Raw genomic sequence first — 24409 nt, 5'->3', positions numbered from 1 at the left:
ATCGATCTTCAAGGGCAGCAGTGCGGTGGCCTATATCACGGATCTCCTTCAGGAGCCTGTCTGTGATTTGTTTGGAAGTGGAGTGCAGGGCCTTTTGCAGCATAGATTCTAATCTTTGCAGGAGCACTGACTGGGATCGGTTTCGGGATCGATCGCCCTCTCTGCCACTGATGTCCTCATCATCCATGTCACTGCTGGAGTTCGAGGCAGCTGGGCGCGCGGGAGAGTGAGTTGCAGGTGTCATTTTGGCTGGGGTCCGGGCCGTTTCAGAAACCGGCTTACTTTTCTTCATCTGGGAGTTCCGGGGGCCCGAGGAAGACATAGTTTGGATCGGGGAGGATTCCGGTACCCGAGTGTGTAAGTTAAGTAAATGGGAAGCGCGAAGCTCCCGGTTTAGAAGAGGTTTGAATGGGCGGGCTGCGGAGCTGTCTCAGGGGACGTCTGTCATGACAGCCGCGCGCATGCGCCTTCTTCGTTCTTTAATTTTATATTTTGTTTATGGAAGACATTTTTATGAAACATTTTGTCATCATGAAATTTTTTTTTTAGATTTTATCGTTGTAGGCACATACTCTCAATCTATAAGCGTGGCTGCATACGTGTGGGTAGTTGTGAAGGAACGCAGTGTGGACTGGAATTTATAGGATGGTTTGAATTTATATTTCCTCGTTAAAACCAGTTGGTACTAGGGTATTTAATTTATAAATCCAGATTGGCTAGCTGCACACTACTAATATTCCAACATGCCTCTCACCAACAGAGAAAAAAAGCTAGACATAATTTTTTCTGACCATTCACATGTGTCAAACATTTCCAAACTACCCACCACATCCTCCATTCCACCCCTGATCAACACTAATTTTCAAAACAACCGCCCACCCCATGCCATAACTTTTGAAACCGACATGCGTAAATCTTTTTTAAAACTCCAAACATTCATTAACCATGAAAGCCAACACTGGTGGGATATTGTATTCCTCAACAAATACATTGAACTTGGGATCACCCCAAGAGGTCTAAGAATCCCTAAGACCTGCAATTTTGTAGACCAAGACCTTTCATCCAATTGGCACCTCCTTGCCGAATTCTGCACTAAAAAGTGGATAGAACTCATCACTCAAAGGAAACGCAAATTAAATGATATTTCCATCAAAATCACTAATCTCCAGACCATTATAAAAGATTCCTTTAGAACCTCATGCCTCTACACCCTGTGGATGTCTAATCTAACCCGTAACATCAATGTATTTAAAAATAATATTATTTGCTCCAAATCCAAAAAAACTCAAGAGAGATATCATGGATTCCAAACCCAACTCTTTCACATTATTTAAGGACCTAAATAAATGTATCCGTTCACTTACCTTACAACGACATTATTCGTCAGTTCAAAGCACCATTCCCATTGTCAACACTCCTTATCTATTGGACGAGATAACACTCAACACTTTTGAGGATCTCGATGGAGAAATCCTAAGTATCCTATATGAATTGGCAAACACCAATTCCAACTTTGACTATGATATCGAGTCCATCGCCAATCCTGAAATCACCCACACTTCCCTCAGACCCAAATCTACTTTTTATCCCATACATTCAAAAGGTCCTTTCATTGATACCTTTTACCACGTTGTTTACTCAGATCTTCTAAAAGGTATGCACCAATGCCAAAAGCCATCCCAAGCTATCCCACGATGAACAAAAGGTCCTAAAAGAACTTGGTTCCAACAAAAACCTTGTGATCAAACAAGCCGACAAAGGGGGTGGAACGGTTATTCAAAATCGATCCGATTACATAAAAGAAGCAATAAGGTTACTTTCTGACCCATCTACTTACAGACCACTTTCACAAGATCCATTGGCCTCATTCACAAAAGAGCTTGATGCCATCATTGAACCAGCATTCATTAGTGGCATTATTTCAAAAAAAGAAAGAATTTTCCTACACCCTAAACACCGCTGCACCCCATATTTCTATCACTTACCAAAAATACACAAGGCCAGTGTAAATCCACCAGGACGTCCGATAATAGCTAGTACAAGCAGTCTTACTAGTGGATTATCCATTTACATAGATCAATTTCTTCAGCTCCATTGTTACAGCTCTTCCTATATCAAAGATTCTGGCCACCTCATTCAAATTCTATCCACTTACCATTGGAATGAGACATACCGTTGGGTTTCATTAGATGTTTGTTCTTTATATACATCTATCCCACATACAGTAGGATCAGAGGCCCTCCTATTGTTTCTCTCCAAATCCCACATTAACCACACTCAAGCACAATTTATTATGAATTGCACAGGAGTTTACACTTAATCATAATCACTTTTCCTTTCTTGACAAATTTTATTTACAAACCAAAGGGACAGCCATGGGCGCCAACTACGCTCCGAGCTATGCTAATCTCACCATGGGTTATTGGGAAGCCCACCACATATGGAAGTACAACCCATAAGCCCAACATCTAGTTTTCTATGGGATATACAAAGATGACATAGTCATCATCTGGGATGGCTCCCCAGAAAGCGTGGTTGAATTTGTAAATCATTGTAATAGTAATAAGCTGGGCCTATCCTTCACCCATGTCACCAGCACTACCTAATTAGTTTTTCTGGATCTAGAGCTCGCCACCAAAAACAATTATATCATTACAAGAAATCATACAAAACCCACAGGGGGAAACTCATACCTCCACTACCCGAGCTGTCATCACCCCCGGTGGAAAGACAATATACCAAAGAGTCAGTTTTGTCGGCTTAGCAGGAATTGCACCGACAAATCCGACTACACTGCCTCTAGCCTCCTTCTCATGAACAAATTCAAAGAGAAGGACTATCCTGAACATCTGATTACTGAGGCATTCTCCACATATCTAGAAGCAGCTAGACCGAAAACTGTCAATCATGATCAACTTCCGCGTGAAGAAAACAAAGCTAGGTTTATCACTACATACAACAACAGCTATAAAGCCATCCAGAAGGTCCTCCAAAACAACTGGCATATCCTATTAAAGGACCCCAAACTAGGTCCCCTGTTACCACCTAGACCTTATATCAACTTCAAGAAAAACAAAAACATGGTTGCACCCAGCAAGCTACTTAATCAAAATCAGGTACAAAGAGCTTTCTGTTCGATAACAGGGTTTGGGACATTTCGGTGCAAAAAACGAAATGTCTCGCATGTCAGTTCATTCACCACGGCCAGACAACATTTAGGGACCACGGCAACAATGTCTATAACACCAGACAATTTATCACCTGCACACACGACAATGTAATATATGGCCTAACTTGCCTTTGCGAAATGATCTATGTCGGACGCACCATGCGTCCGTTGCGTAAAAGAATTGGCGAACACAGAAGATTTATAGAGAAAGGCAACATTGAGCATAGTGTCCCTCGACACTTCACCTCTAAACATTACAAGAATATTAAGGCCCTTCATGTGTTCGCCATTGAACATATACCCACTCATCTAGCACCATCTGAACGATTTCGACTCCTGTGCAGCAGGGAGACATTCTGGATTTATAAATTAAATACCCTAGTACCAACTGGTTTGAACGAGGAAATAGAAATTCAAACCATCCTATAAATTCCAGTCCACACTGCGTTCCTTCACAACTACCCACACGTATGCAGCCACGCTTATAGATTGAGAGTATGTGCCTACAACGATAAAATCTTCTAAAAATTTTTTTAATGATGACAAAAATGTTTCACAAAAATTTCTTCCATAAACAAAATATAAAATTAAAGAACGAAAAAACAAAAACATAAGACTTTTTCAGTGTGCTTTTTAAGTTTTTGAAACGTTTTTTAATATTCTAATAATTTTAAATATCTATATAAGCTTTATCCATACAATTCGTTTTTATTAATTTAACCATTCATCAGGTTACTAGTTTCCATCATATATCAAACAAATTGAAAATAGTTACAATATGGAAACATAAACCCAGTCTTCTGCTTCAACATAACAAGATAAGATGACTCGTCCCATCAAGAGTAACTTTGTAGCACACAGAAACTAATTTTCAATTCTATTTTCATCTTTATTTTCATTTTTACTTTTATTTCCTTTTAAACCAATATGATTAAATGTTTATTTTAAATAGGTGTTCACGATTGATCTATTAAAACAAGCGGCAGCAATGCCATCCACTATAGCTTATGACCACCCCCCTCCTAAAACATTTGCCAATAGCAGCCTTACACGATCCCACGCTCCGCCCCTCTGTAATTTTTTTAAACCCCTGCATCTCCCGCCCGTTCTTGACACTTCTTCTCGGGCTTGAAATGGCAGCAATGCCGTCCACTATAGCTTATGACCACCCCCCTCCTAAAACATTTTGCCAATAGCAGCTTACATGATCCCAAGCCCCGCCCATCTGTCATTTTTTTTAAACCCCTGCATCTCCCGCCCGTTCTTGACACTTCTTCTCGGGCTTGAAAAAGAGGCATATAGCCTCAAAACGCGTAGCCGACTTCCCAGACCGACATCCCCACCACCAAGGGAGACTGACTCCCCGGTCCTCCAGTCCAGATCTCCAACGATTATTTACACCTATTGGTTGCCGACAGCCCTCCACTTCTGTGGAGCGGTATCTCTGTTGTGCCGACGGGTCCCAGCCTGGCCAGCGTAGTATCCACGGCTCCCCACTGCAATAACATCCCCAGTGCACAACTTGTTCGTACACATGGCTGCATGACACAGGAGCTTCTCGTGACCTAAGCTGTCAGTACCATCCATTGGTCCATCCAACAGTGAGTCCTTTGATTCCTAATATTTGCAGATGCTTTCATCTCGTAAAACACTGCAATTCATTCATGAATATACACAATAAGGATCATAAATCTTTGGGTTGTAGCGCTCCTTTTTTGTCTTTCTCATATCCATATACAGGGTTCCTCTCCCTGGTTTAGAAGCTTGCTCACCCTATAACTGCCAACAGTCACCACCACGGTAGTGCGCTGGCCATTTTTTCTGTTTTTACCTAAGCACATACCTGGACTACAGACCGAGGAAGGCCTGGGCAGGAGCGAGCATGAAGAACAGCTGAAGAACCAAGTCCTCTATCAGTAATATATACCCCTCATGCAGCTGAAACCTGCCATACAGGGATTGCCGGCGTGCGCCTCAAGCTGGAACGCACAGCGTTCGAAAAGCGACCCGGACGAAACCCCGGTGCTACAACTAGCCAGCCAATCAGCTGGCCAACAAAAACTGGAAAAGGCACGCTGGAGCGCACACCAGAGCCTGGCGAGACCCCGCCCACACTCAGCGGCCAGAACTGAAGCGACTGCCCACTAGGTGGAACGCATGCGGCCGCCACCGTGGAATGCAAGCCAGCTCTGCCATGCTTATGGACAGCCCACATGAACTAAAGAATGCCCATCCTGATGGTAAGCACACCATGAACCCCACTCACCATGCCACATGAACTAAAGAATGCCCATCCTGATGGTAAGCACACCATGAACCCCACTCACCATGCCCCAACATACCTTGACACCCTTTAGGTCTACTCCGGTCACATTGCCTGACACAAGGCATGTCCCATCATTTGGATTTACCAAAATCCAGGAAAATCTTCCACCCGGGAGAGGCTGAACCCACGGTGGGCTAGGTAGGGCCACATTCAATAAAAGAAAAGGATAAAAACATTTTTTTTTAAAGGAAGGTGTCCTGAGCGAGGACCATCAATATATATAAATATATATATGTATACAGTATATACAGACATATACACATATATATATATATACATATATTACAGTATATAGATATATATTGTTGTCAGATTTTTTACACATAGATCACAGTAATTTGTGGACACTGAGATACAATTTTTTGTTTGATTTGAACACCGATTCATTATTTAGAATTGTAGGGCTTGGTGAAAAGTGTTTAATGATAAGGGGAGATAGCGCGGTGTAACTTTTTTTGCTATTGTTTGCCCAGGGGTGTTTTTTCACTGCAGCTGTTGCTATTTTTGTAATTTTGAAGGGTGGAAAAGCCAATAGTGCGAATATTTTTGTTTATTATAACAATATTTGAAGTCCTGCATCATACAGATGTTGAACGCAGTAAGAATGTGCATACCTGTCCACTGGCAGTCTAAACAAACACCTACACAACAGGAATGGTTTACAAGACTTAACAAGGTATATATTAATCCTAACAAGGTTGATATTGAGGACAAATAAACCACAGGAAGGATTGCTGACCAGACTGGAAGGAAAAATAAGGACTGTGGTGGAGCAGTGGTGTGAGAAGCTGCGTGTGGGACTGAGGCTGAGACAGGGGCTGTGTGGAGCCGAGGAGCACAAAAAGCTGTGTGTGGGGCTGAAGATCCAGTGTACTGTGCGGCTGGAGCGTGGAAGATATCTGAGTGAGTCAGGAGAGAGCAGTAGTGGGAGCTGTGCAGTGACTGCTGCAGCCACACACCCACGTTTTCAGAGAGTGTGTCAAGTGGGAGAGAAGGGGGAGAGAGATAGTGTTTTTTGGTGCACTTTAAGTTGTACTTATCTACTGGGGGCACTGTGAACTATTGTGATTTGATGGGGGCATTATGTAACAGGGGCATTGTGAACTGTATTCAACTGCCAACTAGAGGGAACTGTAATCTGCATTGAGCTCCTGGGGGCAGTGAAAACTATACTGAATTATTGGGGGCAGTGTGAACGATGTAGAATTACTGGGGGCAATGTGAATTATATTGCATTACTTGGGGCAGTGGGAACTACATTGTATTACTGGGGGCAGTGAAAGCTTTACTGAATTACTGGCTGTAGTGCGAACTGTGACGATCTGGGGGCACTGTAAACTATACTGTTTTACCGAGGGCATCATGCGCTGCAGGGACAATGAACCAATAATCTGCTGGGACAATATTGTTGTAGTAACCTACTGGGCACTGTTACCAATAGGGATGCACCGATACTAGTATCGGTGTCGAACTTGAGTAGTTGGGCGAGTACTCGTACAAATGCTCCGATACTCGTACTCGCCAAAATGCTCCGATACTTACTCCTGATACCGGAACTTCCGGTCAGTGGGAGATTTCCTCTGACCGGCAGTGATGCAAGGGAACATGGAGTCGGCTTCCTGAAAAATCATGAAGCTGGGCAATGAGACGCCGCCCCGCTTCCTGATTGGCCCGGGAAGCCGGCTCCATGCTAGCGGATGTACCGGTATTGATATCGGTGCATCTCTAGTTACCAAAGAATAACTGTATCACTAAAATACTGTAAATATTATTGGTAACAAGTATCACTAAAATAATGAATTACTAAAATACAGGGTCTCACCAGGTGTCCCGGCTGTCTTCCGGGTGGGGGTGCAGGCGTCATGGATCCACAGGAAAGAGGAGGAGGAGATGTGTGGCCTGAGCTGTAAACAGGTGCTGCAGTTCACAGGAAGGCTGTCAGGACCTTGCTGGGGACCTCAGAAGCCTTCTTTTGAATGTCAGCTCCCTTTTACAGCGCCAGCTGCAGTTTAAAAGTTTAAAGTGACATTAAAGTGACAAATATTTCCCCCCCATGCTGTTTTAAGGACTTACCTTAAATGATGCCTCTTAAAATGAATCATCTTCTTTCCAGTAGTTTTCAGGAGTCCGTCCAGCGCTGGTGCCGGTCTCTGATCCAGGGCTGATTGCTGTTTATTCTGTGTCCCACAGTGTCTGCATACACGCTGCCGGGCTGCATGCATTGACTTACACTGTGTCTCTCTTCTTCTCCCGGCCGAAGATCCCTACTGCGCATGCTCCCGCCCCATCATGCTGCTCAGCCGTTTGAGAATCTTCGGCGGGAGCGAGCGTTGGAGACAGAGGTAAGTAAAACCCTTTTTGGCAACTTTTTCATTTTTTAAAATATTTTTGCATACATCTACTGCTAACAAGAAATAGATATATGCCAAAAAAGAGAGAGATTAATTATACTTTAAAGTGCAGGTATCTGCGCTTAGTATCGGGTCATTTTCACGAGTACTCTGTATCGATGAATCCTTAAATAAAAAAAAAAGGAAAGAAGAAATTTTATGCCACACATGTCATTCATAAGTAGGAATGCAACCCGGTGCACACCGTGCTCAATGTATGCGCTTCTTGAACATCCGTTTGAGGGTGAATACTTTTGCGCCAGATGTAAGCAAGTAGTTTGTTTTGAAGCCCAGGTTCTAGATCTAATGAATCCATGTTGTTAACACTGCAGAGTATTAACAACATGGAAAAGAGTTTGGATCTGACTCATCAGGTTTTGGTGGTGGGTGGCATAGGACATAAGAGGACATAGAGGACAGGACATAGAGGTACAGGATCCGGAGGTGGGTAGCTGGGCTACTGTTAGAAGGTGGGGTAGAAGGAAGAGCGCAAGAGAGGCTAGCCTGGAATTGACACACCCCAATAATTATGCCTGGTTGGGGATATTAGTTTAGGAGTAGCATTGGTTGAACCGGACGCTTCCCTTGAACACCAAGGGAGTAACTGCACCACCTCAAAGGTTGGAGAGGAGAGACAGATATTGGTGGTGGGGGACTCCATTATCAGAAGGGCTGACAGGGTAATCTGTTACGAGACTGTGGGTGTCTAACAGTCTGCTGCTTACTGGGCATTAGGGTTCGACACATCACGGAATGGGTGAACAGGTTATTGGTGGGGCTGGGGAAGACCAGGTTGTCATGGTACTAATGACAAAATGAGGCCATAAAAAATGTATTTCAAGGATTTAGGTGCAAGGTCAAAGAAACTCCAAGGTAGTATTTTCTGAAGTACTGCCAGTGCCACTCCAGGGAGACGTAGGAGTTGAGAATTAAACAAGTGGCGATGGAATTGCTGTAGGAAAGAGGGGTTTGGGTTCATGGAAAACTGGGCTGACTTCTCTCGGCTACCAGCTCTATAGTAGATATGGGCTTCATCTAAAGAGGGAGGGAGCAGCACTTTTAGGGGAGAAAATATTTAGACAACTAGAGCAGTTTTTAAATGAGAATATGGGGGGGAGGGAATAAAAAAAACGGCTGATTAACGGAAAGCAAGGGGCTACAGGGGGACTTAATGTAGACAAGTGTAATATAAGGGCTATCTCCAGAAAATCAAATTAGTAATGAACAAACCGTACCAAGGCGAGCACATAGTTGCACCTCAGGAATAAGCAAAAATAAAACAAACACACAATACTAGCACCAAACTAAAATGTATGTATACAAATGCGAACAGTCTAACAAACTGGAGGAGCTCGAACTTATGCTACTCGAGGACGACTACGACTTAGTGGGAATAACTGAAACTTGGCTAGACAACTCTCATGACTGGACAGGAAAAATACAAGGATACAACTGTGACGGACTCCCTGATACCCCGACTGGATATCTCCGTCTTAAGCCTGTTCCCTGGGTGCTGGAGCCAAAAGCAAGTGAATATAGCATTGGCTTACCCCAAGAATCAGACACTGACTTGGGAGTGGAAACATGAACTGGTTTATTGAAGAAAGCACACAGAGTTTATACCTCACAGAATCAGATAAGAGTTTAGTGTGTTACATTGAACAGTTCCCACCCCTAGACAGCCGGGTGCCTGCATTGGAATTCCTTAAGCACAGACACTCTTTGAAATTAATGTCCTTAATTAGATGAGAGCTTGATCACATCATCCCAAACAATGACCACTCCAGACAGCCTGCTGCCTTCACAAAAATACGTTTAGCAGCGATAGTATCCAAGAAGGAAGTCCTGGTTTAAATCAAGTCAAATTGTGACATGCTCTCTCTAGATAAAATATTAAACAGGAAAACACACACAGCAAACAAAGTTATCCGGGGTAATACATTTCTGCAGCCCTAGGTCCGTTACAACAACCTGTTTAGGAAGGACTTGGTTGGTAAAAGGGCGGAGGAGTATGTGAAAATGTGCATATACGCGCCGTCTAGACAAGATTGATTGTGGGTGTTTGTGGGAAGAGGAGGTGACTCAACTCCATTCACAAATAGAAATGGCTGGGAAGCAGGATAATGTTGTTATAATGGGTGACATCAATTATCCAATTGATTGGCCAAAAGGAACCCACTCACTCAACCAAGGCTTGCCATTTCCTAAACTTGCTGCAGGACAATTTCATGGAACAGATGGTGGAGGTGCCAATCGGGATAAATGGTATACTAGATTTAATAATTTCAGATAATGCATACCCAATTGCAGGCATAGCGATTTAAAAATTGGGCAATAGTAATTACAGGGCGATTACTCTAACTAAATCTCTTTTCTACTACCTGCTTTTCTATTCCTATTCTGCTTCTAACTCCATCCTGCCTTTAACATGCTTTCTCTTCCTCTCCTTCTCACACAAATATCCTCTATATTTAAACTTAAACTCCACACTGCATATACATATCACCCTCATTCCTGCCCTCTCCCTGTTACTGCATCCATCAACTTCTATTTATCCGGAACCCACATACTGGCAAAGCCTCCAGGACTTTAGAGCATGTACATTCCTGTAAATCTAACTCACCTTCTCACTTCTCTGTGACCTCTTCCTTCTCCAGCTTTCTGGGGATATCCCCCCTAATCCTGGCCCCCCACAATCTAGATTTATTCAGCACACCCAACAGCCTTCTTCCTCTTGGCAGCAGCTGCAATCCAAGCAGTATAACTTTGTTCCCAAGATCCAGTCGCCTCATCTTATGTGCACTCTGGAACGCTCACTCAGTCTGTAACAAGCTCACCTCTATCCACGACCACTTTAACTGCAAATAGGTTAAAAGACTTGCAGATACTGAAACCTGGCTTCAGGATTTTGCCTCTGCCTCTCTGGCTGCCCAGCGATGCCATTCACCCAGACAGGATGAATGGCATCAGTGAAAAGCTGACTTTCAGTATTTCCTCATAAACAGGACAGTAAAAGACATCATATCGTAAAATCATTTATTTAAACAAATCATTTAAAAACTAGTGCACTTACATTTAAATAGTATACATCTGCATAAAATCTTACACAAATTACAGGTGAAACTCCACTCAGCAGTCCAAACAGGAGTGAAATATCATAAAAAAGATCTCTAGCAGACTCCTCTCAACTCGCGTTTTGTCACTTCCAGACTTTTTAAAGGCAAGTATAGCGAGGGAAGGAGACAGATTTGAGCGTAGGGATGTCCCGATACCGGTACTAGCATCGGTATCGGGACCGATACAGGGCATTTTGACAAGTACTTGTCAAAATGCCCCAAAACAAAGCGCCGAAGCGTGCACTATTTTTTTCTTACCTTCCGGCTGCTGTTCGGGAGAGCCGCGGCGAGTCAGCGCTGGCACGGTGGGAGGAGCTCCAAGTGGGGTCCTAATTTAGCTGGCAGGCGATCGGGCAGTCGCTGGCCAGCTAAATTAGGACCCCACCTGGAGCTCCTCCCACCGGACCAGCGCTGACTCGCCGCTGCTCTCCCGCACAGCACCGACGACGACCTCACCAGCGAGGCACCATCATCGAACAGTGAGTGAGGGCAAGGGGGGCCCCTATGTTGAAGCTCTTAATATTAGCAGAGGACAATTTTAAATCTATATAGAGTACACACTGCAGGCAATAGATTTACAAATCTCCCCTGCTAATATGAATGGATTAAATGATCCATAGTACATAACATGTAGTTGTATTATGGATCATTTAACCCATTCATTTTAGCAGGGGAGAATTGTAACTCTATTACTGCAGTGCGTATTCTATATGTAGTACATAACAGACAGTACATATTACTCTGCAGTAATAGATTTACAATTATCCTTTGCTAATATTAATAGGTTAAATGATCCGTAGTACAACTACATGTTTTGTACTATGGATCATTTAACCCATTCATGTTAGCAGGGGAGAATTGTAATTATATTGCTGCAGACTGCAGTGTACTGGACGTGTGTACTGTATATGTACTGTGGATCATGATTTAACCTATTCATGTTAGCAGGGCAGAATTGTCAGCGCCTCCCACAAGCTGAGCACCGAGACGCGATGCAGCGATCCTGCCCATCGCCGACTACGAGAGGCACCAAGTGAGGCAACAGGGATCGGAGTGAAACTGTGAGTGAGGGAAGCTGGGACGGGGCTGGCTGTAAATCTATTGCTATAGCGTACTGGACGTATGTAATGTATATGTAGTACATATATACAGCACACACCTCCACTACACTCCAGCAATAGATTTACAATTCTCCCCTGCTAACATGTATAGGTTAAATCATGATCCATAGTACATAACATGTAGTTGTACTATGGATCATGTAAAGTCACCTGTCCCTTTAAAAAAAAGTATCGGTAATTGGTACCAGCAAGTACATGCGGGGAAGTAATTGTACTTGGTCCTGAAAAAGTGGTATCGGGACATCCCTATTTGAGTGGGTAATTCCTTTTTCCAAAAATAATTGGGAAAATGAACTTACGCTTGGATGCACATTGTTTTTTAATTTTATTTCATTATTTTTACTTATTAATTACTTATTTATATTTATTATTTTGTACTTTATCACTTTTTTTCACTTAACTTTATTGCTATGACACAGGAGCTAACAAGCCCCTATGTGGTAGCGTTTGGAGGTGACAGGTCCCCTTTATGCAGCCTGCCCTCCATTACAGAAGATCGAGCACAGCATGTTGCTACAAGTGATCTGGTGATACTTACAAGCGAAATAAAAAATCCATAGTGCAGGGCTGTGCTGGACAGCAGTACACCCGTAATGTCGGAGGTGGAAAGACTGTTCATAAAAAGAGAAGTATAGCGGGGGAGAGGGCCAGATTTGAGCGAGAAATTCTATTTTCCAAAATAATTGGGAATGTGAAAATATATCCAATTCAGGTCACTTTCCAGTTCAGCTATGTTGTCCTAGATTGTTCACTTCTCCTGCTTTCTCCAAACTCTTCACCCTTTTGTGAATACCCCTGCAAGTGTTCACTGATTCCGAGCACAGCCTTCTGTACTCTTTAACGGTTTGTGTATGGCACAAGCTGTGTTGTGACAAGCTTTAATCCTACAAAAAGCATTGTGTAAAGCTTGCTGAATTTGGCTAGACAGGATTATAAAAACTCAGGAAAAAGGTGAACAAAAGTGACTTTGTAAATTTAGCACTGTTGCACAGTTTTATGAGAAATGGTAGACATTTAGTTTCTTTAACTTACCTGTAAAATCTGTTCATCTTCCTGCTCCAGCCAGAAATCAATGTTTGGGAATGGTGTCCAGGAATAAGGCCCAATATTGAGCTGTTCAGATTTTGCATCATAGATATTAACCATCTAAGAAGGAAATATCAACTGTTAAAAACATTTACTTGTTTATTACACTAAAGTACAAAAACATAGACTCTAGTGCATTTATTACATGCATCTGTCCGTCTTTCCCATGGCTACTCTATTATCCAGTGCAATCTCCATGCTGTAACAAAGAGAATTACAAGGACATAGTGGTCATGTTAAATGTGGTCTTAGACAAGATCTCTGTACCTAAGAAAGCAGTGGATCATTGACGCAACGCTGGCTAAAAAAGCTGGTGCCATGTAAAATGTGCAGCCTCTGAAATCTTTCTACATACCAATTCTTGTGTTGTTCGGATGGGGTAAAGCACTATCACTTCTTGGTAGTATTTAAGCTCGCCCACTTCCTTGTAACAAAGGTGACAGGTGTCGGATAAAATGTGCTTTTCTTGATCGATCAAATGTGCTGTCAAGGAGTTAATTCTTCAACGAATGGGTTATGCAGAGTCCTGGTTCCAGTGCATTGCAGAGTACTGAGTCCAGTGTGTTGCAGAGTCCTGGGTCCAGTGCGTTGCAGAGTCCTGGGTCCAGTGTGTAGCAGAGTCCTGGGTCCAGAGCGTTGCAGAGTCCTGGGTCCAGCGCGTTGCAGAGTCCTGGGTCCAGTGTGTAGCAGAGTCCTGGGTCCAGCGCGGTGCAGAGTCCTGGGTCCAGCGCGTTGCAGAGTCCTGGGTCCAGTGTGTAGCAGAGTCCTGGGTCCAGCGCGGTGCAGAGTCCTGGGTCCAGCGCGTTGCAGAGTCCTGGGTCCAGCGCGTTGCAGAGTCCTGGGTCCAGCGCGTTGCAGAGTCCTGGGTCCAGTGCGTTGCAGAGTCCTGGGTCCAGCGCATTGCAGAGTCCTGGGTCCAGCCCGTTGCAGAGTCCTGGGTCCAGCGCGTTGCAGAGTCCTGAGTCCAGCGCATTGCAGAGTCCTGGGTCCAGTCCAGAGGGTTAGTCACATTATACTGTGAATCAATTATACTAATACATGATCTACGGACATGTTTATGGTGGTGTCAGGTCAGCATTGATTATATATCTGTGGACATGTAGCAACAGCTCCGTGTGTAGGAACATCTAGGAACAGCAGGCAACTGTGGAAATGCTAACAGTAAATTATACAATGAGTCAAAGACGATGACAATTTTTGTATGTTGGGTGACAGTCTCTCTCCCTCCTCCCCTTCTACCCCATCCACTGCAGGTAGGAGCTCCCCCCACGCTCCAGTACGTGCGGTATGCACAGCCCCACCCCCACTCTGGGGTGTGCAGCATGCACCCCCTGTGTGCATGCTGGGACTAGAGTCCCTAGATCCAGGGACTCTAGTGCTCGACACATGTGCAACCAAGATTAGATGGTGGAGTGGGCTTCTTCTGATCCGTTCTATCACCGACCCAATCATCTGAACCATTGGACGGCTCCTCCTGAGGAGCTTTCAGATCTTTTTCTAAATGACTTTCCCTCTGGCTCTCAGAAACTAAAATCGCTACAGCACCTTCAAAGGCAATTCTAATGTCCTTGATTGCTCTCACTCTTCCTCAGACATAGATGCCAAGGACTCCCAGTTTATTGCCCAAGCCTCAACTATCCGTGATCTTCACAGACACCTTGAAGATGTTGATGCAATAATCTTAGAATCAAAGGTCTCCCGGAGGCCACTGGAACCAAGGATCTCCGTGATGTGTTGCAATCCATCTTCAATAACATTTTGGGCAAACATTCTACTAACAAAACAGAGTTAGATAGAGCCGTACCTCCTTGGGGTCTCTCTTTCCCCAATGTGTAGATTACACTATTATAATGTCAAGTAGGAAATTCTACTAAAAGCACACAACATGTGCTCACTTGAAATAGATGGAGCACCTATTCAAATCTATCCTGGGTTACCTTAAAACAAAGAAGACATCTCCAACCACTTCTGACTCTGTGATAACAACATACCTTACCGCTGGGGCTTTCCCTTTAGCCTCTCTGTTACAAGAGATGAGAACAGTGCTATTCTCAGAATTCCAGGAGGCCTGCCATTCTTTTTGCTTGGAACTGTGCATCAACTGCCCAGTTCTCTTTGGATGGGATCCAATACCAAAGTTGGGGCCCAAGCCCTCCTTCTGGCAAAAGGAAGAAAACCCTTTCCCAAGAGATTTCTTCAAAGACTCCTCTGTGTAAAACCTGTCCGAAGTCCGAGAAGGCAATGTTAGAGGACTTCCTCCTTTAGCATTGCTTTTTTCCACTCATATTTCCCTTTGGTTTCCAAAACTGGTTATTTTTGTTGACTCTTGATATGTCTTATATTTTTGCACTAGTGGTTCTTAGAAACTTCCTAATATTTTATCTGGATATTATGCAGATAATCTGACCTACTTTTTTTTGGTCTGCATTTTTATGTTTGCTTATATCAGGGGTGTCAAACTCAATTTCATCACGGGCAGCACCAACATTATGGTTGCCCTCAAAGGGCCGGCTGTAAGACTATATAAATGTTTCTACTCTTCATCATATTAAATAATTGCCTCTGCATTCGATTTTTTGCTGGTTTTAGCAATAACTTAAGAACTAGCTCTGAAAGTAGAAATCTAGGAAAAATAATGGCAATTAATTTAATAGTGCGGGCTATCAGGTGGCTGGGGTGTGTGGACTCTCAGGTGGCTGTGCAGATTCTATGGTGGGCTATACGGACTCTCAGGTGGCTGTGCAGGTTTTATGCTGGGGTGTTTGGACTCTCAGGTGGCTGTACAGATTCTATGGTGGGCTGAGTGGACTCTCAGGTGGCTGTGCGGGGTCTATGCTGGGCTGTGCAGACTCTCAGGTGGTCGCGTGGGTTCCATACTGGGCTGTGTGGAGTCTATGTCTTGTTTTATCCGAAATCAGTTTAGCCGAACGTGTTTGTCCGGTGTTATAAGAGCTGATTTCTTTAACACAAACAGGGCTATTCACAAAAGAGTGAAGTGTTTGGAGAAGGCAGGAGAAGTGAACAATCTAGGCCAAAATAGCTGATTTGGACAAATTCTCCAATTCAGCTCATTGTCCAGTTCAGCTATGTTGTCTTAGATTGTTCACTTTTCCTGCCTTCTCCAAACTCTTCACCCTTTTGTGAATAACCCTGAAAGAGTAGCATCGTATGGTGCCGGGCACTTTGTTATTCACTATCATGCTGGCTATCGTGTATTCTTCTGAGTATCGTTAAGTATAAAATGACAGCCTACTGACCTTTTCCCTCTATCCTGTTGCCCTTTGGGCAAAGGGAGTATAGGAGACTATACTCTCTTTATCCCTCCCTCTAGTTCCCCATTCTTTTTCCTTCACTTGACCTTATTTTTCTCCATAACCTAATACTCTTTTGTACGTTGTGCATGCAATGTATTGGAGCTATTTGCACTCCACGCCCAGGTGGATTGGGCACCCCCTGCCTACTGGATTACTGCATAGTATTGCTCCACAGTTACAACCATTGACTACCTTTTGAAAAAGTCTTCATGACGAAACATGTCAAGGAGGAGTTAACACGCTGATGTCATCAAGCTGATCACTGGGGGAGAAGTTGTTTGCCAGAGGAGGAATTATACAGCTCTGCCTATTAAACCTTGAATGTCAGTTTTTAAAGAATCTATAATTAAAAGTTTTTAAGGATTTCACACTATGTGGCGTCTACATTTTTTTCCATGGGGCGCTGAATGAACTACAAGGAGAAATGTGCGGAGGAGGCTAATATTGGCCATTTAGAAGGTGGATTGACAGGAATTGGAACAACTTGAACCCACCAACAGTTTAAAAAAAAAAAAAACCCAGCAAACTGAAAGGAGATATTGACTGCAAAGGAGGTTGCCATCAGCTGTCCTGGGAGAGCGGCTTGCTAAGGATTTGAATCTGAGTGCAGTTTGACCATTTAATAGTGGTCAAAGTAGTCTGGTGAGTGTATTAATTACACAGAAACCTCTTAGAAATACCTTTTTGGAATGTTGAACATTTGCACTTTATATGTTGTTAAATGTTTTCAATGGTTGTTTTTCTCCATACTGTCCATCTTTCTCTTCTTTTCCTACCCTTATTCTTCTCTGTTTCGATGGTACTGAGCTCTCTTTTTAGTTTACATAGGGACATTTGGATATTATTGAAATATGCTTTTAGACGATCTCCTTCCTACCCACACCAAACATGACATCCCACCCTTTTCACCTCATTTTCCTCAGTGTGCTTAACTGACCTCAAAAATGCAGACTTGCATTTCATTTTATCTCCAGAAACATTACCTTCATCAAGCCCATTTTCGCGAGAAGAAAAGAGGTGTTCCGATTGCCTTCCATAGATTGCATTCCTAAAGAATACTCCCTAGAGATAGCGGACCCCACGGTTACATACCTACTACGCGGCACAATCTTTGATGTAGAAATAACTAGGGATGCACAGATACCGGTTTTTCGGTACTCGCCGATACCGAATACCGATAACAGGAGTCCCATTAAAGGAAGCCAGGTGGCATGTAAAGACTTGCCACCTGGGCTTCCCAATTAGCAGGGAAGCCGTCTCCATGCTCCCCCGTCACCTAGTGTAATGATGAGTTGCCCAGTTCCTCATTGGCCAAGAAGCTGGCCAATCAGGAAGCCGAGCAACGTGTCATTACACATCGCCTGGCTTCCTGATTTGGCCGGGAAGCCGGCTTTATGCTCTTTCTTCACAAGTGACGAGGGAGCATGGAGCCGGCTTCCCGGGCCATTTAGGAAGCTGGGCAGCGTGTAATGACTCACTGCCCGGTGCCTGATACCGGAAGTATCGGGCTAAGCATCGGAGCATTTGTGCGAGTGCGAGTACTCCCCCAAATACTCAGCATTGGCACCGATACTAGTGTCGGTATATCCCTAGAAATAACGTTAGTGACCTACTACACCCCAAACTCAATTCCTATCACATTTACTGGGAATGGTTGATACACATGGCATCTTATTAATGGCTGGACACTCAAATCTTGTCCTAAATGCCAAATGTCTGGAGGGAATATCACCCCACTATGAGGGACTACACTTTGTTTCTCGGTTTCTCACGTATTGACCATATTTTGTACAACTTGGGTTTCTCCCTTATGTCACTGATGTACGCATTCTCTCAGCCTCCTGGTCACCATTACCCAGTCTCTGGAGACTTAACGACTCCCTCCTTTCTCTGACTCTGCTCAGCTAATACAATCATATTTGTCTTATTTTTTCGAGGAAACCTGCCATCCACATTTCGTAGGGAATGTATTGGCTTAGCATCTCGGAGAAAGAAGGAACAGACGCAAAACATTTCTACTCTTTCCACCTGCCTGGAATCACTGCAGTTTGCTTGGAAGAGCTCCTCTGCGTAGCAAAATTTCATCTGTTAAAAGAGAATTGAATCTTCTCCTAAACGATGAAGCTGAGAAACAGCACCATTGTTAGCCAATACGTTTAAGTCCAAACAGAGGGTTGCTCACTCAGTCAGACTCTGTCTTCCTAATGGTACTACTACAGCTAACCCTTGTACAATAGTTGACCATTTCACTGCAGTTTTTACTAAACTATATAATAACCACATTCAGCTGACGCCCTATGGTGGAATAACTTTACCTACCCTCTCTGACCACATGCGCACAATACTAGACCAAGATATATTGGTCACGGTAGTCCTTCACGCCATTAAATCCCTTTAAACTCAAAAGACTCCTTGTCCCGGCAGATTACAAACATTTTTCAGACATACTGGCCCTGCATTTGACTGCCATGTTTGTCTACGGACAAGCCCCGAGGGGGCGGGGATTGTCCGTAGGCTGCGTCCAGCACCCCATTCTCCCCGCGAGGCCCGCAGTGCCTCTGGGAGGCGCACTGCCCCTCACGGTGTGTCCGCCTCCCTTACAGGAGTACAGTACCTACAATGGTTTAAAAAGCAAAGATTAAACACTCAGGGTGTGCTTCACCTCCATTCATAATTGCACATTATAACATCATATCTTCAGGGGTTTGCATACAAAAACAACCATGGGTCCCCTATCCTGCCATATCCGCAGACTCCAGCCATCCTCCCCAAACTTTGGAAAACTTATTGGGACATCCCCTCCTCAGGTACGTTGCCTTTTATAAGCTTGAGTATGAGTTAACCAAGCCCCGCCATTCAGACAAGCTGGGCGGGTCACTCATTTTCCATCTTAATATTACGACCTTCCGAGCACAGAACAGCAGAATTCCCAGGAAAGTCTGCCTCGCAACAGTGGGGGCAAGAGGCTCAGTCAGCCCCAGAATACATGTGTGTATACTAGGTTCAAACGTACTCTCCAAGTACTGGGACACAGTACCTGCTACGGCCTCCCAAAATGGTCTGATCGGTGGGCAGGCCCACAAAATGTGGATGAGATCCGCTGACGGGTCAAAGCATCTCCAGCATCCGAAGGCCTCTACCCCATATATGCGAGCAAGTCTCACCGGAATATAGTAGATCCTGTGCAAGATTTTAAATTGAATTAGTCTGTCTCCGGCCGAGACCAGGTGAGAGAATCGGTAATCCCACGCGTCCTCCCACTCCTCCTCATTTAGTGTGGGAACATCAGTGAACTAGGGAGTTTTGCACTTAAGCGTATGTACAGAGGAGGCTTGAAACGGGAGCTTATATACCTCGGACAGCGGCTTACAGAGACGATCCCTTCTAAGTAATGTTTCCAGTCTGGACTTTTGCACCACACAGGTCAAACCTCCAAACTGGCACCGGAATGCATGTCGCAACTGAAGATAGCGGAACAGGTAGGTATTTGTAATATTAAATTTCACCTTCAGTTGCGCGAATGCGTCAGGTTCCTCCAGAGTGGGATGTGGGGGGACCATGCTCCAGGGTTCTGGCCGTATTGTTTATTGATGGAGGCCCAGGCCATAACCGTGGCTCTCATAGATACAGTGAGACTTTGAGACCCCGTAGGGGTAATCCACTGAGAGCCTCAAAGGACCCCAGGGTGGCTGCCTCCACCACCACCTATGTATGACCACCATCTGGCCTGCTAGGTAGTATTTTTTAAAGTCCGGAACCGCTAGTCCCCCTCTGAACCATGGCTCCTGCAATATAGAGTATTTAATCCTGGGGACTTTCAAATTCCAGAAGAATGCACTAATGAGAGAGTTATTTTTGCGGAAGAAAGCCTGGGGAACCCAGACAGGGGAATTTCTCAGCAGATACAAGAAAAGGGGGAGAATTTTCATTTTAATCAGGTTAACCTTCCCTATCAGAGATAGGGGGAGGTGCTTCCAGGACTCCAACCGTATCTTTAGCTTAGCAAGCAAGGGGAGAAGATTGAGAGAATAGTAATCCCCCACCGACTTTGTAACCCGGATTCCTAAATACGTGATGGTGTCTACCCACTGGAGGGGGATCAAGGGATCCGCAGCATTCTGTGTCTGTGGATCTAGGGGCACTATACGAGATTTGGACCAATTAACACTCAGTCCCGAGAAGACCGCAAACGTGTTCAGTATACGCAGAGCCGCCCATAGGGACGGACCAGCATGCGCTAAAAAGAGGATTAGGTCGTCCGCATAGAGCGCCAGTCTCTCTATGCCCCCTATCCTCAGGCCTGCTATCTCTTGCGAAGAATGGAGGGCAACCGCCAGGGGCTCCATAACCAGCGCAAATAGGCCTGGGGAAAGGGGACAGCCCTGACGGTTGCCTCTTCCAATGACAAAGGCCTCAGATAGGAAGGAGCCAATTTTGAGTATCGCCCGTGGGCTGTCATATAGTATACTGATCCACCTGCGGAACCGAGGGCCAAAGCCCATCAATCTGAGCACTTCCCACATGAAGCCCCAGTCCACAGAGTCAAATGGCTTGGCCACGTCTAGTGAAATCACAGCTCTAGCGCCAGCATTGTCGTGTGTAAGTTGGAGGTTGGTAAATAACCTATGCAAGTTCGTATCAGTAGACTTGCCCGGTATGAAGCCCATTTGGTCTATGTTAACTATGGATCCAATAACTCTTGAAAGGCTTGTCGCCAGCACCTTGGTCAATATTTTCAGATCCATATTCAAAGGGGCAATAGGGCGGTATGAGGCGCATAGGAGAGGATCTTTACCTGGTTTGGGCAACAAAACAACATGGGCCTCCTTAAAGGAGTCCGGGAGAAGTCCCATCTCCAAACATGCCAAATACGTGTCCATTAGCTTGGGTGCGAGGGTCTCCCCATATGTCTTGTGCCACTCTGCAGGAAAGCCATCTGGCCCAGATGATTTTCCATTCGGGAAGGAGGCTATTGCCAACTGAACCTCCTGCTCTGTAATGGGTTGCTCCAAATATTCCCTGTCCTCCCCCCCCAGCCTCGGGAGTTCAAGCCCACCCAGGAGGCAGTGGAGGGAGCCCAAATCGCACTCAGGAGAGCGCGTGTAAAGAGATTTATAAAAAAGTTGAGAAACTCTTGCATAATCAGTGAAGGATCAAACTCTAGCCCCACTGTCAGTCAGAATGGCAGGGATGTTTGTTTGTGACCTCTGATCCGCCACCAACAGTGCTAGGAGCTTACCATTCTTGTCCCCTCGTTCGAACAGGGCCTCCCTCGACTGCCGCAGGGAACACTGCGTCAGCTCCACATAATGAAGGTTAATGGCGCGTCTAGCTTGTTTCAGGGCAGCCAGTGCCTGCTCACCAGGGTAGTCTGCTGCCCTGTCTGCCTCTTCATCCTGCAAAGAGGTTAGTGCCGAGCCTTGATGCTAGAAATATACTCCCCTCTAGAATGAGCTTTGAAAGCGTCCCAAACTACCGGGGCAGGGGCTGTCTCAGCATTAAAGTGTTGCGGACGTCTAAAGACGCCCGCTCAGATCTAGAGAGCTCGGGCCGGCCGTTTTTTTACTACGGCCGGCCCGGAGGTGGTTAAAAAGTGTATAAAAAGCCTGTATAAAATTAGATGAAAAAACGGGGAGACCTGTAATGATCTTAGATTAGTACCTTGGTTCTCAACTGGTGGGTCGTGACCCAAAAGTGGGTCGCGAACCCCTGTTCAGTGGGTCGCTGCATGCTCTCCACTTTTCTAGCTGAGAGGCTCCTCAACCTCCCTCTAGCGCAGCAATGTCCGTTCTCGCACCAAGCAGCCATTCAGAATAAGCTGCCTGGCCCTGAGTGCCAGCTTGAGATGGGGTGGGCTGGAGCTATGGCCATGAGGGAACTCCATCCAAACGAGAATTGCTTACAGTTCCCTCGCATGTCCGGTAGAGGTGCCTGGACTGGAGTGATGTCACATTCTGGCTCCTGGCGTCTCTACAGGGTGTGCAAAGCAATGCATGGAGCTCCATCACTGCACAGCAGCCCACACTGGACCTCAGGCTGAGGATCCATTCCAGTTCCCATAAGGTAGGGAGACTGGGTGGATCTTAAAATAAAAAGAAACAAATAACTTTTTTCTTTTTGAGTGTGTGTAAGATTGTGTCTGTGGTTGTGTGTGTCTGTCAGTGTTTTTGAGGGCCCGTTCACACTAGTACAGTGAGTTAATTGAACAGTCCTGTGTCATTAACGCATTGTACCACGCAATCGCACCTACTATGTGTTCTGGTGCAGGAGGTGCGTTGCATTGCCATTCATTTGAATATGTGGCACCCCAAGCGCAACTACTGCCCAAAGTTCAATCACCCTCACTGGAACGTGCAGTACCGCAATGTCTTGCATTCCATTGCAGTGCAACTTGGGTTGCGACTTAATGACCAAGTACAAATGTGGGTCCTGAGGTTACACAGGTTGAGAACCACTAGATTAGTAGAAGTTAAAACAATTGGTTAAAAGCTTTAGACAAGTAACTGGAGGGGTTAAAACCTGTGAGAACAAAGACTGAAAAACCTCCTGACAGTCCATATAGTTAGATAGGTTATCACACAGAAATCGTAGCAAAGAATTAATAACAATGACTACATTTGAAGGATAACAGTGCTATCATTGTAATACTATCTAGCCTCAGTTACAGCATTACTCAGCCACAAGTGCAATTGTCATTTTGGATATACAGGCCACTCGCATAGCTGTGGTCAGTGTATATATACCTGCCATTTCAGGTACCAGCTCTCCATGCCAACATTGAAAAACTTGCACCGTACCTCCCCTTGTCGGTTCTTATCGCGGGGGACTTTAATAATATCTTGGACCCCTCTCTAGACTCATCTAATCCTAACAGACCAGTGGGTGTTGACTTACAATCCTGGGCCGAGACTGCTATGGTGGAGGAAGTGTGGCGGTGGAAACACCCTGGGATCAAGGCTTACTCACACATCTCCCATACTCATGGCTCCTCGGCCCGGATTGATATGGCATTTGGCAATCAGACCATGTTGGGCATGATCTCTGGAGCCTCGTACCTCCCTGGTGGTCTGTCGGACCATGTCCCACTCTGCTTAGTTTTCTCGGTGCCTGGAGGGAGGAGGCAGGGGCACTGGAGATTGTCCCCGGAATGGCTGGGCGAGGAGAGGGTGGTGGAGAAGGTATACCCGGCCATGCTCTCCTATTGGCACTTTAATGCTGAGACAGCCCCTGCCCCGGTAGTTTGCTTTATTAAAAAGATTTTACGCAATGGAGGCGCTCTCTGTGTTTAAGATAGTTACATACCAAGGACCTCTTAAATTTATTATTCAACCCTCGGACATTCCAGGATACCACCTTTATATCATCCAAACCCATAAACCCATAGGTCACAAAATACAAGGAGTGAAATACAATTTTAGTGTGGAATAATTTAGAAAGTGGTATGTTTTTCTCTTTTTTAACCAGTTGACATCCGCATAGTAATGTAATGCTCATCCTGCTGCTCCACCCAAGTTGTTGGTCGGTGCTTATTAGTGTTTTAAAGAAGAGCATTCTGTTGCTTTATCTGCTATAGATCCCTGCAATCCATGCACAGCAGGTGTATGTTCTCCATAGGGCGGAAACCACTAATCAATAAAATCGATCATAATTGATAATGAGAATCGTTGCCAATGATTCTCATTATAGATTAGTTGATTTTAGATTAGATGCTGCCGCCATCGCTCTGCTCCACTGTTCTCTCCTCCTCTCTGGGAGCTGCTGCATCCTGCGGTCTGTGTCTGCTGTGCCTCCGCTCCCCCATGCCCACGATCCCCCTCTGCTGCCCCCATGCCCCCGATCCTCCTCTGCTGCCCCCATGCCCACGATCCTCCTCTGCTGCCCCCATGC

The 24409-nt window shown here is 45.0% G+C and overlaps 1 protein-coding gene across 1 annotated transcript in view; it reads right to left on the bottom strand.

The window, feature by feature from the left end:
* The window catches only part of NTAN1 (N-terminal asparagine amidase), a 123769-nt gene that overhangs the window by 31281 nt on the left and 68079 nt on the right, over positions 1–24409 (bottom strand). Inside the window, exon 8 of the mRNA XM_018573007.1 lies at positions 13155–13268. Coding sequence (XP_018428509.1) covers positions 13155–13268 — 114 coding nt within the window. The remainder of the gene's footprint in view (positions 1–13154; positions 13269–24409) is intronic.

The sequence above is a fragment of the Nanorana parkeri genome, unplaced genomic scaffold (genome assembly GCF_000935625.1).
Source record: "Nanorana parkeri isolate BGI_ZX_2015 unplaced genomic scaffold, ASM93562v1 scaffold2203, whole genome shotgun sequence".
Taxonomy (NCBI): Eukaryota; Metazoa; Chordata; class Amphibia; order Anura; family Dicroglossidae; genus Nanorana; species Nanorana parkeri.
The sequence above is the reverse complement of the archived record's forward strand: the minus strand, read 5'-3'. Positions and strand labels throughout refer to the sequence as shown.